General features: G+C 27.4%; 2 protein-coding genes across 2 annotated transcripts; both read left to right on the forward strand.

Moving 5' to 3' along the window:
* The first annotated feature begins 1,941 nt into the window (after positions 1 to 1,941).
* On the forward strand, positions 1,942 to 14,887 carry LOC100160133 (Fanconi anemia group I protein homolog). The gene is made up of 24 exons (XM_001952590.5): positions 1,942 to 2,395; positions 4,428 to 4,538; positions 4,722 to 4,897; positions 4,958 to 5,125; positions 5,238 to 5,458; positions 5,998 to 6,200; positions 6,272 to 6,408; positions 6,475 to 6,557; positions 6,642 to 6,788; positions 6,876 to 7,068; positions 8,303 to 8,432; positions 9,531 to 9,851; positions 9,905 to 10,063; positions 10,128 to 10,325; positions 10,380 to 10,519; positions 10,593 to 10,763; positions 10,832 to 10,980; positions 11,045 to 11,271; positions 11,330 to 11,500; positions 13,453 to 13,847; positions 13,913 to 13,985; positions 14,055 to 14,198; positions 14,307 to 14,408; positions 14,481 to 14,887. The coding sequence occupies exons 1-24, from the start codon at positions 2,282 to 2,284 to the stop codon at positions 14,604 to 14,606; spliced, it is 4,059 nt and encodes a 1,352-aa protein (XP_001952625.2). The 5' UTR covers positions 1,942 to 2,281; the 3' UTR covers positions 14,607 to 14,887.
* Positions 14,888 to 15,785: 898 nt separating this feature from the next.
* Positions 15,786 to 16,993, forward strand: LOC100572787. Its single transcript, XM_003240375.4, has 2 exons — positions 15,786 to 16,575; positions 16,632 to 16,993. The coding sequence occupies exons 1-2, from the start codon at positions 16,338 to 16,340 to the stop codon at positions 16,697 to 16,699; spliced, it is 306 nt and encodes a 101-aa protein (XP_003240423.1). The 5' UTR covers positions 15,786 to 16,337; the 3' UTR covers positions 16,700 to 16,993.
* The last annotated feature ends 1,671 nt before the right edge of the window (positions 16,994 to 18,664 follow it).

Below are 18,664 nucleotides of genomic sequence, written 5' to 3' on the forward strand. Positions count from 1 at the left end.
TTACTCGTATTTTTTTTCGTTAATTCGTTAAGTTAAAGGTTAAATTTAAAAAAAAAGTAACTTAACTTAGTGTTAAGTTAAAATTTGCTAATTTGCAAAAATAAAAATTCCAGACACATAATATGGTTTGTTAGATAGTTTTTCTGGTTATTATATAAAGTTAAAACTTCAATTAGCTATAGCTTCGAAAATAACTTCGTGCGCCAAATTCTGATTTCACTAACATTTTTTTTACCCAAAAAATGACTAAGTCCCCCCCCAAAAAAACCAAAAAAATGGGTGTCCCGTAAAGGAGAAAAGTTCCGATTTTCTTAACGTCCATGAAAATTACTGGGGAAATTTAAAATGATACATCAAAGTAAAAACACATTCAAAAATTTGCATTATTCTTCGGACGAAAATTAACTTAATTTAGATATTTTTGAAATAAAATTAACTTGAAGTTAACACGTTAATCTTGAAAAAAAAGTAACTTATTAAGTTAAAAGTTAATTTGAAAAAAAAAGTAACGAGTTAATTAACTTAATTAAAATTAACTTAACGTTTTAACTTAATTTTAATTTTTAACTCATTAATGCCCAGTTTTGAATTTTACACCATTGCAGTATAGTTGCAAGCTTGCAAACGTCATGACAAATGCCTTTATGGGTGTTTATTTTTTATTAATTAGTTATTTATATACAGCCATACAGTCTGAAGCTTGAACAAAGTATAATATACTAAGTACATATAGCGGGCATTATTCGAATACATATTTTGTAATAATTTGAAAAATAAATAAATACAGTTTATTTTTAAAAATAAACTGTTTGAATAATTTGTAAGTACAGTCAATAATTTATCCAAATGTGAGCTCGATCGACGATTATACATAATAAGTGCTTATTACCTATAGGTTGAAGATTAATGCATTTTACTGCTCCAATAACTGGTTGTGCATCATCAGTGTTCGGATTAGATAAGTATTTTTATCCAGATAAAAATAAAGATAAATACTTATTTATCTAGATAAAAAAAAAAAGATACAATTTTTTTTAATGGGTTTTAAATTTAGGTATATTTTATAGTTGGGCACTAGGAACATAATAATAATAATAATAATAATACCTATAAATAAAAATAATTACATTATTATAAACAATAAACTTGGTTTGAGAATTTGTAAAAATATTTAAAATGCGTTTGTACAATTTCACGATTTTTGTCAATAAAAAATATAGCTAGATGAATTTAGATTAGATTAATTATTTAGATTAGTAAAAAAATTATCTAAGATGGACGTTTAAATACTTAGTAACTATTTATCTAGATAAGATAAAAGATGAACAAATAATTATCTAGATAAATGTATCTAGAAAAGTCCGAACACTGCAGCATCATACTGTCATACATACACACACATACCCACACACACAAAAGTAAGGACATTATTGTGAAACCAATATTTATACATTCATTGATATAATCAAAATCTAAAATTATAATTCATAAACTTTCAGTTTGACACAAATCCCATAATTTTGTTTGTTAGTTAATATTTTGGGGTTTATTAAGCCCTGTGTGATAAGTATTTTGTGGTACAATAATTATTAGTGATTCAAATAATCCAACCTTTCCACCCTTCCTATTCCATCATATTTTTTTTTATTATTGAATCAAAATTCTTAATATTGACATTTTTAATATTATGAATCTATAATACTATACTTAAATACAACAGTGTACAAAGTACAGTACCTACAGTATAAATATACAAAGTTTAATACACGTATAATACAAGGTATAATATGGTATAAAAAAAAAAAAACTGTATTTTAACATAATTTTAACTATACCCATATCCACGAACCAAGATTTAAGAAAGTCCGCCGTTTAATTGAATGATAACTCCGTCTATGATAACACCACGAATTGTAGATTATCTATGTTAACGAAATTTTTTATCATTCGAAATTTCCCTCCGATTTACGTAGTACACACGCACAATGACAAAATACCTAAAACCTTTTTGTAGTTTATAATTTTTCTCTTCGTGAATTTAGTTGATTTGACGTAATATCAAATACGATATAGGCACTTTAAAGTATTTGCTAATATTTACTAGTAAACACGAGTGTTTTCTCAACTGACGTGGGTACGTGGCTGACGATTACAACAACCGATTGTATCGAAACAATTTTACGGCGTCGACCAAAAATTGCGTCTTCCCGCTTCCTCCGGAGCAAAACAACCCTTCGAGGTACGAGCGTCGTGATCAGTAGCTCGTGTGGCAACTTTAAAGATGAATGTCGAGAAAATCAAAAGTCTAGTGGAACTTGCCAACAACAGGTTGAACAGCAGCGAAGATTTTGAACAGTTTCAAACGTTCGTCACCCAAGAGCTTGACTTGGACACCGTTAGTACCTAAAGTTATTTATTTATTTTTTTTTTTTATCACAATCCACAGTAGCTATATTATGCCTATACAATAATATGACATGACCAGGAGACAACATGTTATGCAAAATATCTCTACTGGTAATTAAAGATTACATCCATGATTTGAAATTGAAAATATACATTCATTAAATGACCTTAGGATTATGATGATGTGGGCGAGACCGTTTTCCACCAAAATTGTACCCTTTCCTTTTCGGCCGATTCACTTTTTGGCCAAACAAAAGAATAGAATGTTTAGGCAGGTAACTACCTTTATTTTATATGTAAATTTAGAAATTTATCAAAACCTTCCTATATAATTGTTGTCATTGATTAGGTATTTGATTAATATTAATCATATATATAAATAAAAGCATTTTATTTTATTAACCTAACTTATTGCACCTATGATAACGCAACGCTGTGGAAATGTATTGCCATTGAAATGATAAAACATGTTCTAAAATGCATAGTATTTTCAAGCTATAGCATTCTGAAATTCAGCGCTTCAAATTAATGCATCTGAACATCATAGTTTTAATCGGGGTTTCAATCATAACTAAATCCCGATTGTCTGATGAATATGCGCTTAAAATTGTTGATGAGGCCCGTTATCACCATCAGAGAAATGAAGGTGTTCTGAATGAAAGATTCTTACCAATTTTATGTAGCATACTGTATTTCCATCAAGAATTGCAGCGTTGCATTACCGAAGGAGCAATTATATTTTTAATAATTTTCTATATTATGTATAAAATAAAGTAGATAGGCACCTACCTATAAATGTGAACAAAATATGAGCATGCTTATTGCTTATAATAACTTGAATATATTGATCAAATAATTATTGACAAAAAATAAATATTATGTATTATTGTATTAGGTATTATTAATTTATAAATTACATTATTACCTTTATACAATTTATACAACTCATATTTTTAACAATTTTTGATATTTATAACAGAAAGTAGATATTAAACTTTTAGGTTTGATGGAAAAGTGGATCATCCAAAAAAGGAGGGGTATGATTTTGGTTGAAAATGGCCATGCACAATGTATTATTGATTTTAAAATGAATACAATTATTTGGCTGAAAAAACCATGTACCTAGTTGAAATTCAATAATTGTTTATGTATAATTGGCTTAAAATTTTAATTTAATTTAATTCCTAAATTTATTTAAAATTATTATTGTATTATAGGTACCTATTTATCCATACATAGGCGGCACTTGGCTCTAATTGTTTGGAGGGGGGGGGCAAAAATAAATTACAATTTACTGACCTATTTAAAATTATATGTTTGCCTTCTCAATATTTTTCTGGAGAGAAACTGCCCGCTCGTGATCCCCCAAATTCCGCCTATGGCTATGTACCCTAGGTATTTACAAATTCAATGATTGTATATTTATTGAAATTTATTGATTTTAAATTACAGGTAGTCTTTATAAACTTGATAGTTTCTATTCTATAACACTGCCAGCAGTGTTTGTTGGTTGCTAATTTTTGTCATTAAGATTACCTATAGTGAAAAATATAATTTCTATCTAATTTTTTAGTTCCGATATATTATGCAGGTTCATTAATTAATATTGTAGTACCTAATACAGTGGTGTAATTAGGAATTTGGTTTGAGGGATATACGTTTTTAGCAAACATGAATGTCATTATCAATACTTTGATCAAAATGTTATTAGTAAAAAAAAGTTTTGGGAGGGGGATCTATCCCCCTAATCCCCTTCCCTAATTATGCCCCTGATCTAATAATATTAAATAAGTGTTGATGCATATAAACTAGATTTAGTTATTTACTGAATAGCACAGGTACCTCTATTTAAAATAATTAATCTTAATTTGAATTCTGAATACCTAAGTACCTATGTTGAAATCTAATAAAAACAATATAAATGCCGGTAGATATGTAGACTACTATTTTATCACCTTGTTATTATTTATTATTAATATACTTCAGTCAAAAATTATTTTATATTAATGTATATGTTACAGATACATTCATTAATAGATGAAAAGATTGATCGTGAAGATGGACCAAAAGTATTGGAGTATATATTAGTTGGACTTTCTGTTAAACCTGATTCCCAAAAAATTGTAGAAAACGTATGTACCTTTATGCACATTTGTATTTTAATGTACCTACTATAAGATCATAATTAATAATATATTATGTATACCTAAAAAAAAAGTAGCGGGTAACATATTGAACCATTACTATTTTATGTTTATGAATAAATTGATATTTAACATATTTTGTACCTAACAAATAACATTAATTTTTTATAGGTTTACGAATATGTATTAAACGCAATCAATAATGCTGAAATACCAGAAAAAATGAAAGTATGTTTGATTAGTCGTTTATCATTAGAATTAAATAAACTATCAACCAAACAACTAATCAAATTTATAAATATGTGTAAAAAAGACATAGAAGAATCAAATGAAAACTGTGTTCAGAGGTAATAATATTTGTATTATTGGACTTTTTATTTGTGTAAGACATGTTATTTTAATTTCAGCTGGAAAGAATTGTTCCCTCATATTTTAAAAATAGTATCTGAAATCAAACTAATAAGGACTGAAGAATTAGAAATGACAGGTGCTGATTACAAAGAAATGATCATTACTGACATTTGTCGTTTCAAAGTTCAGCCCAACATCTCAGTAGCACTTGCACTGATGTTTAGGTATTTTCTTTTGGTTAAATCATACGCACACGACACACACACACACACACTCACACATATATATATATATATAGACATATTTTCTATTAAACTATGATTAATTTAATTATAGAGGAACACTATTAACTGAGAAAGAACATGAACTAGTTATCAAAACTTTATGCTCATACTTCGGTCAAATGAAACCTCTAGAAATCCCACCTATTCTACAACAAATATTACATTTTTGTTCAAGTGGAGATTTTTTAACTCTTTTTTGTACACTTCAAAAGTATTTTGATGATAAATACCATTTAGACCAAAGTAACGACGCAAACTGTGCTCTTGAAATAGGTACGGTTTATATTTATTAAGAGGACGTAATACAGGAATTTGTTGTCTCCGTTTTACAAGTGCATAATATACCAAATTTGTTCTCAACAGATCGCATTTAGGTTCATTAGTTTTACGATTAGAGTGAATCAGCCTTTTATGAAACTTGATGCTAAGAACATTATCTGTGTTTGTATGTTTTTTTTTACGATGGTTCAATTTTTTGGCAAGTTTTGAGTTTACTATAATGTAATGTAAATTAATAATACTCATAACTCACACAAAAACTGAATTATTGTAAAAAAAAACACATTCAAAAACTGACATGTTCTTACTATCAAGTTTATAAGAGGTCATTAACTCTAATTTTTAAACCAAAGGAGCTAAATGTGATCTGCTGAGCGTAAGTTATTTTGGTAAGTTATGTATTTGTAAGAGGGAGACAACAAATACCTGCATTACGTCCTCTTAACTGTCATCATTGATATAGTTTGTATATTTATATCAATTTCCAAATATTGTATAATTACTTATTATTTAATATTATATTGGACTTTTAGAAGGTTCCGAGAAAAAAGAATTCTTAGAAGCTGAAAGTACAGTATTATTTCTCTTGGAAGACTTTGCTAAGGTGCATTCTTCATTTGTTAATGATATAACTAAGTACATAAAAAATAGTATTGGTGCTCCTAACATGGTTTTCGGTCCATTCATGTTGGCATTTTTACTAACCATGTCTTGCTGTGCGCCTTTTGAAGCTAATGTAAGGAGATTAATATATTTCTACACTTATTTATTTAAAATAGATAACATTTTTCCATACATTTGCTTTAGGTTATTGATTTGGTAAAAAAGCTTGTAGTGCAGTCATTGGTAGAAGTAGAAAATACTCAACGTTCATATTGGTTAAAACTTCATTACACAGATATATATGATGTTTACACACAATTTCAAGTGTTTATAAAAAGCGAGTATGTTTTTAAAATCTGTTATTTTTTCTATTATTACAGTTTAATAATAACTGTTTTTTTATTTAGAATATCAAGTTACGAAAAAATATTCAAAGGTCTTGTTAATTTGGGATTATCATTTCTTGGAACTACTTCTTCTGTATTCAAAAGTAAGTTATTACCTATATTATATATTTAGTTAGTTCATCTACGCATCAGTCTTAATATTTAATTACTGTACTATATCATTACAGAAAATGCTGAGATCATAAACACAGTTCATCAGCTTGGTTTGTTCATAATAGTATCATTGGTTCACAAGCGATCATTTATCACTGGTAGTGTTTTACGAAAATTGACCAATTTTATTACATCTAACCCTGAATCTAATCAATATTTAGGTAGGTACATAGAAATTAATATGATTTTTACTATACACATTCTACATATTTTGAAATTGGTAATTATATTTGTATTTTATGTCTTAGAGTGTTTACATAAACTTTGTAAGAACCAAAAGTTACACGTTGTCGAGAATAACACTGAAATATTGAAGTTGTTTAAAGAAATACCAATTGGTATGACTGATAAAGTAACTTGTGCAGTCATGCCCGTCCTAAAGACATCAACATATTTGCGCGATAATATCATCATGATTTTACGAAAAGAACTCATATCAAAGTAGGTTTATTTTACGGAGTATATATTATTTATTATTTATTTATTTAATACATACTTTACATTATAATTGTTGTTAAATAAGTAAAACCTCACTTCTCACACATTCTCTTCTAACAATTTTGTATTCTCATGACTTAAAGTAAATCTAGAATAATGTTTAATGATACTTCTTTTTAAATGTCAGATAGAAAGGGAACTGCATTTGAGCTATAATAGAGTTTTTGGGAATATTTTAAATTATTTCTTATAGTAAGAAGTCCATCTTAAGTCAGTCGAAAGTTTTTCGTTTTTCCATTAATTTAGACCAAAAGCAAAAGAAAAAAATCTACTCGCAGAAGCCCAATTTTAAATTCATAAATATTTGAATTTGTTTTCTTTGTGTCTGTTTCTTGTAGGAAATCAATTTTTTTTTTTTAGTAACACTAGTAAAGGTGCATTTTGAAAAAAAAATAAAAATTATTTGGTACCATACTTATTAAACAATTGGTACGTCAAATCGAAAATCTATTTCCTACCAAAAAGAGAATATGGAATTCAAATATGTTTACAAAATTAAAATCAGGCTTTCAGCACTGGGTGAATTTTTCTTTCGCTTTTTGTGATTTTCATAGCCACAAGAGTTGAAACTTATGTTATCGATAAGTTCATAACTCAATATACTAATAGTAGAACTTCTGGCTTCAGCCTCTCCAAATCTCAAATTCTGTATGCACCTGTATACGCCTACCTAAACATAATATTTTTGAGTGTTATCCAAAAATTGTTTTTAATAATTGTTCAGGTACATATAAATTTTTAAATGCGAAATACTTATGCTAAAAACTGCTCATATATATTGAAACATACAAAAATATGCAAATTCACATTTTGTATTTAATTTTGCCATTTCATAAAACAAACGTATAACTTAACTAGAATAATCTACGACCACCAGGACTGGATTGGTTTGGCGAGCTACCTCGGTGGGTAGCTTAAAGTTTGGGCTGGTCGTGTGAGTTTGAGTGAAAATAAATTCATGTTTAAAATATGATTGGCCATCTATAAGCTCATAATAATTATAGACTGCTTATAGAAGTGAAAATCTCGATGGGCTTATACATACCAATCTGGCCCTAACGGCCACTACAAAAATACATGCAAATGCAATAAGTTCCGAACCCTAATTATTATTATAGTATATTTGAATGGTATCCTAACATAATAATTCAATCTGTACATCAAAAATTGTTTATAGAGAATATCAGTTAAGACACTGTGCGGTTTTGGGATTCATTGAAATATTATGTAGTGTTCATTTGGACAGTTTCACTACATTAAGTCAGAATACAAACAGCCAGGATTCATGGCCTGGATTATTTACTCAGGTAACTTGAAAGTGACATTATTATTTATTATTGTACTTGTTTTAAAATCCTAACATTTTTTTTTTTTTTTTTGTTCCTCATGTTTTTTATTCAATTTGTTACAAAAAAAAAAAAAAAAAACAATAAGAACAATTGATGGTTTATAGGTTAAAATAAATAAAAATAAAAAGGCAAATTAGACAGACTGAAGAGGCCTCTCAGCGGAGGTACTACGACATGAGTAAAACTCCTAACATAAATAAAAATATATAAACAGACTAATCCTACGGCGTAAAAACTTATAACAAAGAACTGGGTTTCTTTTTATATAGAATGTTAAATATTGTTTGACTTATAGTGCAACTAGGAACTAACTAAGGACCGTAGTATAAGTTTTAGTGTCTAGTTGTGCAGAGGATACGCGTGACATGTGCGCCCAGTACTTTTGAGGATTTCCATTTTACCGTCCGGCACTATGGGGATTCCCACGTTACCGCCCACTGGACGGAAAAAGATCTGTTTCCAACGCTTAAACCGTCATCAAACACTACACTTTCGGTGCTGACATGACAAAAATACTATTTACATCTAAAATTAAAAATACTGGTCCAAGAATACTTCCATGGGCTACTATTTACTATATTTTTTCTGTTTCCTAAAATACTATTTTATGTTTACCATTTGTTTCATATTCTTTAGGTAACTTGTTATCCATTTCAAACTGTTCAATTTGATTCCAAAAATAGGAAAAATTTTAATAAGTTTTTAATTATTAACTGTGTTAAACGCTTTCGTTAAGTCTAAAAAAAATTTCCAAGGCTTTTTTTTCATTATTAAGTGCTAATAAATTAGGTCGTTGCATTATAGAATGGAATCTTCTGACTTTAAACCCAGTCTAAAACCAAGTAGATTTTTTGACATAAGTTTGTTTAATTCAAAAAAATTAATAAGGAAAACTCAAATTACTTTTTGATAGTTAAAAATAAATAAAATAAATAATAATCCCTGCACTTATTCCCAAGACAAGAACACATGTCACAGGCATACAATTGGTTATATATATGTACAATGTACTTAACTACATAAAACTGATATTTTGACAAATATTTATGATTATAGATGGTTCTTGATCGAGATTCTGTGGATATTCATTCAGCTCTTGATTCTGAAGATAGTTCAGAAAATAATAAAACAATTTGTTTGGAAATTTTGGATTCACTTAAAACATGTTTTTACCAAAAATCGGAAATCAAACAATCACTTTATAGAGGATTGATTAGAGTGACTTCATACAATAACGAACTATGTGTCTGTGTCAATAGTTTGTTATTGGACCACATGAGTTTATGGTGTAACAGACTTGTAGTAGCAGAAAACAAAAAATCATTAAAATTTGACAAGTCCATAGTCACAGGAAAAGATAATAAACCTATCGTGCATGTGAGTTAATCTGAATTTTTTATGTTCTTAAATTATATGATGCATTTTTTCAGGAGCCGTTAGACGAGTTGATTTTACTGGCTCAACACGTACTGGTTACAAATATGCAGCTTAATGATAATAAAGAGCATACAAAAATCGATGAATTAAAACAATTACTTTGTCAACTGGTAAATTTCTACAGTGAATGTAATACAGACGAAATAAAAGTGGTCAGTAAGATCTGTGTTTTGTTGATTCAAATATAATATTATTGGTTTTATTTGTTTGTTTTAGAACGAAAGCGATTGTTTACTGGATATAATTTGTGATACAACAGAATATGTGGATGTCATCAAACAAATTCTGTGTGTTTACCAGGCATTTATGGTCTATATAGTAAATTCATGGTGTAGTTCTGACCAAGATAAAGAATGCTGTGAAAAACTACAAAAGTTATTTTCTAAATACAATAATATTTTAGAAGCTGTTATGGTAACTTTGTTTTTTCTGTTAGAAGGAAATATCATTCATGATGTTCTGTTTTAGGCATCGGATAAGACTAACAAGAAGAAGGATAAAGGAAATAAAAAAAATAAAGCTGAAACAACTGGAACAACCACTAAATTTGTTGAACCTGCAATTCATTTAGATTTTGATGTACTGTATAAGTTTCTTTCATTACTTGCGTAAGACTTACTTTATATTTATCAATTACAATTTTCTATGAGGTTAGAAACAGTTTTAAATTTAATGTTTTAGTAAAAATGTTAATTGGACGTCTGAACTTAATGTTGTATCATTAAAACAAAATGTAAGACTATGGGAATTTGTGTTAAAACTAGTACAAACACATTTGATGGAAGTGAAGAATTTGCTTTCGCGTGATATAAAACCTCGTAATTTGTACGAAAATATATGTAAATTGACAAAGTAAGAATTTTAGCTTTCATATTATTAGTGCATATATTATCTATTATTTATCAAACTAATGTTAATAGGTTGCTTTACGACTATTTTCTATTTGATGTTCGTGAAAAAATTAAATTCAGTCAAACGGTTCTTGAATTGGGATTGGATTGTTATTTACAAACAATAAAAGTTGTAAATTCGTATTATAAAAATTTGGATAAATTTTTTTCTGACTCCAGTAAGTATATACAGATTTTGCTAATATGTGAAAAATAATTTATGATTATATTATCAATTATTAGACAAAGATGATTCAAACAATGAATCGGGAGAAATATTCAATGTGCTGCGTAATATGAGATTATATTTAGACGAAATATTACAAATGAATCAAATCGATGACGTTACTAACCAACTTGAAGATAATGATGATAAAGAAACATACGATCTAATAGAATCTCATCTAATCGGATGTGTGTCTGTTGTATGTCATGGCATAAAAAATAATAAGGATTCTAAAGTCAAACATGTAATTATAACTAATATTTATGTAATAAAATGATAATTTAACTGTTCATTTCCTATAGATATTGACTTGGCTATCTATGGTGGCTGAAAAATATTCATTTTCAAATTCAAATAACTCCAAAGAATTCTTAACTCTCTTGCTAGAGATGCATTCGGCAAACCAAGAAGATCCTATAATGTTAGCTACTACAATTAACAATTTGTGCTATTCATTTGGTCGAATAAGTAAAGTTAGTAAATTGTTTGAAGATAATAAAAACCATTTCATCAAGCATATTATTTAGGATTATTTGTCGACTGCGAGAGAAGTTTAAATATATGGGTCTAGGCCAAAATAGTGAATGTAATAATAGCAAAGAAAAAATAGGGTAAAGTAATAATAGCAAAGTATAAATACGAAATCCAAAAAAAAAGTACATATAACTTATATTCTGTCCTACAAGAGATCATGCCGCACACTGACCAAAACTGGATCCCCACACAACACCCTGCCATAGGGCAACTGGTTTTGATCAGAGAGTGACGCAGGGGATGCACTAAACCGGCATGTTCTCTCGTGGAACAGAGTATATTTACATAATATCATAGTGAAAGAGGTAGTGTATTATGACGAGTTGTAATTGTTAATTTTAACCTGTAATTGGTATCACTCCGTAATGTTTCATCATAGGTATTAACTATTAATTAAAACCAATACCAAATTATTTATGTTTTAATTTCTTAACGTTTTACAAAAAAAAAAAAAAATTTTTTCTAATCTAGAAAATATTTTAAATAGTAAAAATATAAAACCTCATAATCATTTGAGGAATAATTATCACAAGTAATATTTTAATTCTCTCCACAGTATTATAACTTTTTTTGTGGCTGCTCATCAGAAAAATATTATTCTCACTCTGTTTTCCTCCAAATTGTGTACAGCTATCGTATGGACTATAATGTAGGTTAGGTTAGGTTAGGTTACTTAACCACTGATCACACTTGACTTTCATTAATATTCATTATTTATACTTGTAAAGCGTAATTTTTTTCTTTTCAATGGTGCTCTGAAACATTTCTAAAACAAATAAATAAACATTCAACCAATTTTAATTAGATAGACACTTATTTAAATAGGATTTTTGTGTTATATTCTTATACTTTCTTTTAACTTCGGCATTCATTTAACTTTGGCTATGTTTTCCACCTTGCTCAATACTTAAATGTATATCATACAATATGTCATACATGTTTTTTCTTATAGTGTAATATAGAATATTTGTACTATTTTCTAACACTGGTAATATTAATTTGTCTTCCACACCAATACTAATAATGCCGTATCTTTTTAATCTTAAAATCTGTATGATTTATTTGTTTTTTTCATGGTTAATTCATGTTTTTAATTTCTAATAATATGTCATAATATTTTGATTCTGTTAAATACACAGAATTCTCATTATTTTCATTAATTAATTTATTGAAACTTTAAAAATTTTCGCTTTTCGAGAACACATTTTACTAGACTAAAAATAATAAAACTTTAACAAGCTGAATAAGTGAACACAAAAACCGATAGCACCATACTGAAGTTTAAAATTATACAATACCGTGCACACGTTTTATCATGATTCATGATATACTTAAATATTATATCTACAAAGTAAAATTTATATTTTATTATTTTACTACAGAATTATTACCTACAGTTGATATTTCATCATAACACTTTATCCACTCAAAAGTAGATAATGTACAAAATAAATGTTTTACAAATAATATTTTTTCTATATCCAATAGACATGGGTACTGTTCACATTACCTGATTTTCGTACTTTACCAGTAACATATACACTTCAATATTTCCAATGAGCTATTTCCTAATTGTTTACACATATTGTAAACATCATCTATGTATTTAGCATTTTTAAATTGTCCACTATTAATGATATTTTCTTTAGTTTTTGCTTTGTAACTATCACTATTTGTACTTAGCTCTTATTAATTTAGACTAATTCCAAAAGTATAGGTTTACCTACATTAACCCAATTATTTTTTTTTTTTTTATATTTTAATTTTTAATTTTATTAAAACATAGGTAAACAGTGTATTTTTATTAAATATTATTACTAAAATGTGTTTGATAGTTAATTATGGTGTGTTTATTGTTAATTAAATGTTTTGCTTTGTTATGTTTCAATAGTCTCATAAAACCAACCAATCACAAATTAAGCCATTGAGATTAATAACAACTTGGAACAGAACAATGGTATGTCCTGTCTTGTGTCAAAGCTTGTGCAATGAGTTAAACTATGTCATGCAATGCTTATCTCGAATCAAGGCTGAGTTAAATGCATCACAAAGAAAAATAAAGATTATTTGTCAAGACCGACTGAAATCTCGAGAAAAAGCCATCTGTCATCGTATTGTTTTAGTGGTTTTGTCCGCAACTTCATTCACGAAAACAGTTATCCCACTGGGTCAATGTACAGAGTCTGTTTTCAATTTATTGTACCAAGTCTATCGGACGATTAATGTGGTCACCAAACATTTCTTGTCGCGTTCAACCGTAAACGAACCGGTGTACAAGCAAGCTTTGTTGAGTAAACTCTTATTTTTAAATATTTTACTGTGTATAATAATGTTAAATTTCATTCTTTTAGATTGGGTAAATTGTCCGAAATTGTCAATGATCAACTGTCACCAAATGTTTCTAAGTTTATCATGTTCATAGAGGTATAATACTTTTAATTAATTTATATTTCACCAACAATGTTCATAATAAATTTCACATTTATATTTCAGTACGATAGACCATTAACAGATAAGGAGAAAAAGTCTGTTCAATTAAAAAATCAAACCCGTCGCCAAGCTTCTTACATTCCCAGAGTAGTTACTGAATTGGAACTATTCGTGAACCTAATTACTAAATTGGGGAAAAAGTGCAAGGTTATTATTTTACTAATATTTTTTTTAATGTTTTACGAGTCTGTAGTTTTGATTATATTATATAAATATAATAATACAATGTGTTGTTAAACTATGTTCAACGAATAGGATCCAAACTTGTTAAACAATCTCAAACTCACTGCTACCCGTGACTTCAGACTCAATGTGCAGAAAGTTCAAGATATGCTTAGCAAACAAAATAATTCAGATGTAAGTAGAATTGAATTAAGTTGAGTAATTAATGAAGGATTGTATTTTTAATGTTATTTATCATTGATATAGGAAAGCGATGAAGACATTATTGGTAATAAAAGACCAAATGAGCCTGAAGAGCTACCGCCTAAGAAGAAACGAAGGTCTGGTTCGAATACATCCGTGGCAATTAGAGGAGAAACATCAGCTAACTGATATATTATTTTTTAAATGTATGCTATTTTTCTTATTAAAATATTATAATGTTATCTTTACTGGTACATTAAACTATGTATTAAAAAAAAAAATTTCTAACCGTAAAATTAATTTACATTTATGATTTATACAATAAGTTATGATTATAGGTGATATTTACAGTTACTTTATCTTTAAGCTATGTTTTGTAACTAAATTTATTTTTATCATTAATGAGTTATTTTTATGTTTTCTATACATTAACTTGTATGAAAAATACATATGAGGGTATATATATTATACTTTTATTGTAGTCTATAGTTCCTGATTTCTTAAATATTGTTAAATATTTAATAGGTACATGTAGTGTGAATGAAGTAAGATAAATAAGTATGTTTCTTATATCATATTTGTAATTAATGTACTAAGTCTAATGCATTTATTTAATTTTGTTGGTTTTTCAATGGTAAATATTATTCTATTATATTAAACATTTCTGTTTAGGAATATTTGGAGATATCTATAGATTCAAAATTGCATACTAATAGTACTTGCAGTTACTTTAGATAACTTTTAGTTCTAATATATTTTTGATAGTTAATTTAATAATATTTAACCAGAAAACTTTAATGTTTACTGATTGTTTGTCATAGTAAATTAACTTTAATTAACTGAACACTGTTTTAAATGATTTTGACTGATTTGGGACTATAATAACTAAAATAAAATACTCAAATATTTTGACAATTTGTTGTTTTCGTCTGGTTATATTAATATCAATGCATATAAGCATATAAAGAAATAATAATTAAATTACTATTGTTTTTCTCCAAATTTGTATACAACTTTCTGTTTCAATATTAAAATACAATTATTTGAATTAAACAAATAATTTATGTTGTTTGTAAGGCCTTGAACTTTGTTTCTTTATAGTTTATACTACTGCTTTACATAAAAAATAACATAACAATTAATACATATTATTTAACATTATATTCTTAAAATTATTATTTTTATACTAATCATACATTTAAATATTTAATACATTCTGTGAAAGCGAGGAAGCTTTAATTATCACAATAGCCGAGTGTTATCTAATTTTTGTATTATATTAGCTATGTAACAAAAATAATATCAAAACATTTTATAAATTGTAATATTTTTCGTAACCATGGATGAATAATTTTTTTACAGTTTATTGATTTGATTAATTATTGTATTTTAATATTTTAAATTTTGAATCAATATATTTTATATATTTTATATATATTTTACGCTTTCTAGCACAAAAAAGTACAAACCGTTCTTCAAACAGACCTGAGAATAGTAAGAACGTGTAGCTAAATATTATTTTTTAATTACAAATAAAATTACTTCTATCTCTCTTTTCAATCACATAATATGTTCTTTATAATCGTGGTTTACTCTCATGTACCGTGATATGCCGTATCAGGAGGTATCAGTAAACAGTGAACAAACCGTTAACTTTGCTTTCGTTACCCTTGCGAAAATACAGTCGTCGTTTATCATTAATCATTATTAATAGGTTAATTTTTGAGTTCACGACGTTCACGTTTTTATAGTATTGTTTTTGAAGTTTTAACATTTTTTTATTGATACCTATATCTTTACTAACACTAGCTATATACCTATATGCGATAAAATGACGCTCGACCAAATGTAGCATGTGTCGATATTACACGCGACGAAATTATTATTATTATTATACCATTCCGTATCTCATAGTTTGCAATGCCCGGAATTGATATAGTAATCAGAAGATTAAGACAGCTATTGGAAATCAACTGGCTCATTGAAGAGTTAAATGATATTATATACCAAAGATTTAGGCCAGTCCGGGCAGAAGAGACCCCGCAGGCACCAGAAACCACCCCGCCAGTCGGCTTACCACTGCAGGCACCACAAACCACCCCACCAGTCGGCTTACCGCTGCAGGCTACAAGAAGATGTACAACACAACAAATAGATGGTAATATGCCTTAACTACTTAATTATAAATTTTTAATGTTAATTTATTTATTATAGATTCAGAAACCGTAACTGAAGTGAGAAGACTTCGGGAATCAGCCGGCCGATTTCCAATAGATCTCTAATATTCTGATTATTATGTCAATTCCAGGCTTGTGCTCATCAAACTACGATATTTTTAATTGGTGTAGACCATATCTGAAGATTTTAAAAAAATCTTAAAAATTTTCTTATATTCTTCTGTTTTTAAATGTATTCCTGTCCAATTTAATTTCTTAATTGTTTTTTTTAAAGGTTAAAAAAAGTCATATTCTGCACAACATACTATTTCCGGAAAAAGTCCATTTTGAATAAAATTGTTAGATAGGACAAAATATAAGATATAATATTTTTAAGTATGATGTGTTTTTATTAATTAATATTAAATCAGCATGATTAATAATAAACAAATATTAACAATAAAAATGAAACTTTTGTCTTTTTAATGCAAAGCTATATTATAAATGATCACATACACATTTCCTTCTGAGTATTTGTAATAATAACAACTGAATTACCTAAATATATTAAACAAAATAATTATTTTAAATTTTAGAGTAACAACTTTATCCACCTTTATTATAAACTAATGAAGCAAAAGAACATTAGGAACTTACATGTTACTAACACTTATATCACTTGGTATTTATTAAATCTATAAGAAATTCTTTTGTAAATTATGAACAAAAAGTGACTAGGTACTTTTATTAATATTTATTTTATATTTTTATCTATGCATCTTCATCATATACTTGACAATCCTCTATTAGATTAATACTGCTAGTATTTTCAGTAAAAATATCCTCATAAAAGTCTTGAGCATCAGGTGGCATTGTGAAGAATTTTAATAAACGTCTCAAGTCTTCCTGTTTTGGATGTTTAACGTGATTTGACTTGGGTAATTTTTCAGCTGAACCAATACTTTCCAAATTGGCTTGCTTTTTAAGTACATTTATTCGTATTGGTTCCTCTTCATATGATGGACTTACTCCAACAGTCTTTTTACCTCGAATGTAGGAATAATGTTTTTGTTCAGTACTTTTAAAATAAATTTTTTTAACAATTTTTTTTACGGCAGTTTTAAAGTCCGTAATGCCACATAGGCGCAAATAGGGGGAGGGGCTTAGGGGGTATTAGCACCCCCAATTTTAAAATTATTGTTATTATAATTTAATTGTGATTTTTATTTTGGAGAGTGACCACATCAAATTATAATAGATGCTATAGTCAGGATCTGCACAATTAGTAAATTTAATATTTTGACAGTATTTGGTAATTTGTACCTACTATCTTTATGATAAGTCATTAAATACAATTTATTTCAAAAGTTGAAATCAATATCGATAGGATTGGAAACGAACAATGGTGCATGGTATATGAAAAAATGACCATCTGTTACGAAAAGTCAACGAGCGTTTGTGGCTCGATCTCTAAATAGTGAATTATTCAATTTTGTCGCCACAATCGCTTGTTAACTTTCCGTAACAGATCTTGTTTCCAGTCCTATTAATATTCAGTCTTGTAAAGTATTCAAATACAAGTATTTATGTGGTATACTAAATACAATATTTTTAATGTTTTTTTTTAAGTATTTTGTATTTTTAACAAACTTTAAATACTTATATTAAAACACCATAAAGACCGTTTTATTAATTTTAATTTAGTATTTTTCACAAACAATTTACAAACAATAATATTTACTCGTAAATATAGATAAATATTAAAATATAGTAAGATGATCTAAAACAATATTATAACATAGTTTATTTGAAATGATTCTATCTGATACTATTAAATATATTATGCCATTTTACTTTTTATTTTGATATAGTAATTATAGTACCTACTTTGGTATTCAATAATAACATGTTTTCAAACCAATAACACCGTGAGATACTATTAATAGTTAAATATTATTTTTATTTAGTTTTCTTTAATAACTAATAGTAGTTACTACTTTAAAGATTATTTATTTTTTCTTAGCCTATAAATTACCTATAACATTATAATAATATAATATTTATTTCTATAATTTTTTAATTATCATATTT

The sequence above is a fragment of the Acyrthosiphon pisum genome, chromosome X, assembly GCF_005508785.2.
Source record: "Acyrthosiphon pisum isolate AL4f chromosome X, pea_aphid_22Mar2018_4r6ur, whole genome shotgun sequence".
In the NCBI taxonomy this organism is placed as follows: domain Eukaryota; kingdom Metazoa; phylum Arthropoda; class Insecta; order Hemiptera; family Aphididae; genus Acyrthosiphon; species Acyrthosiphon pisum.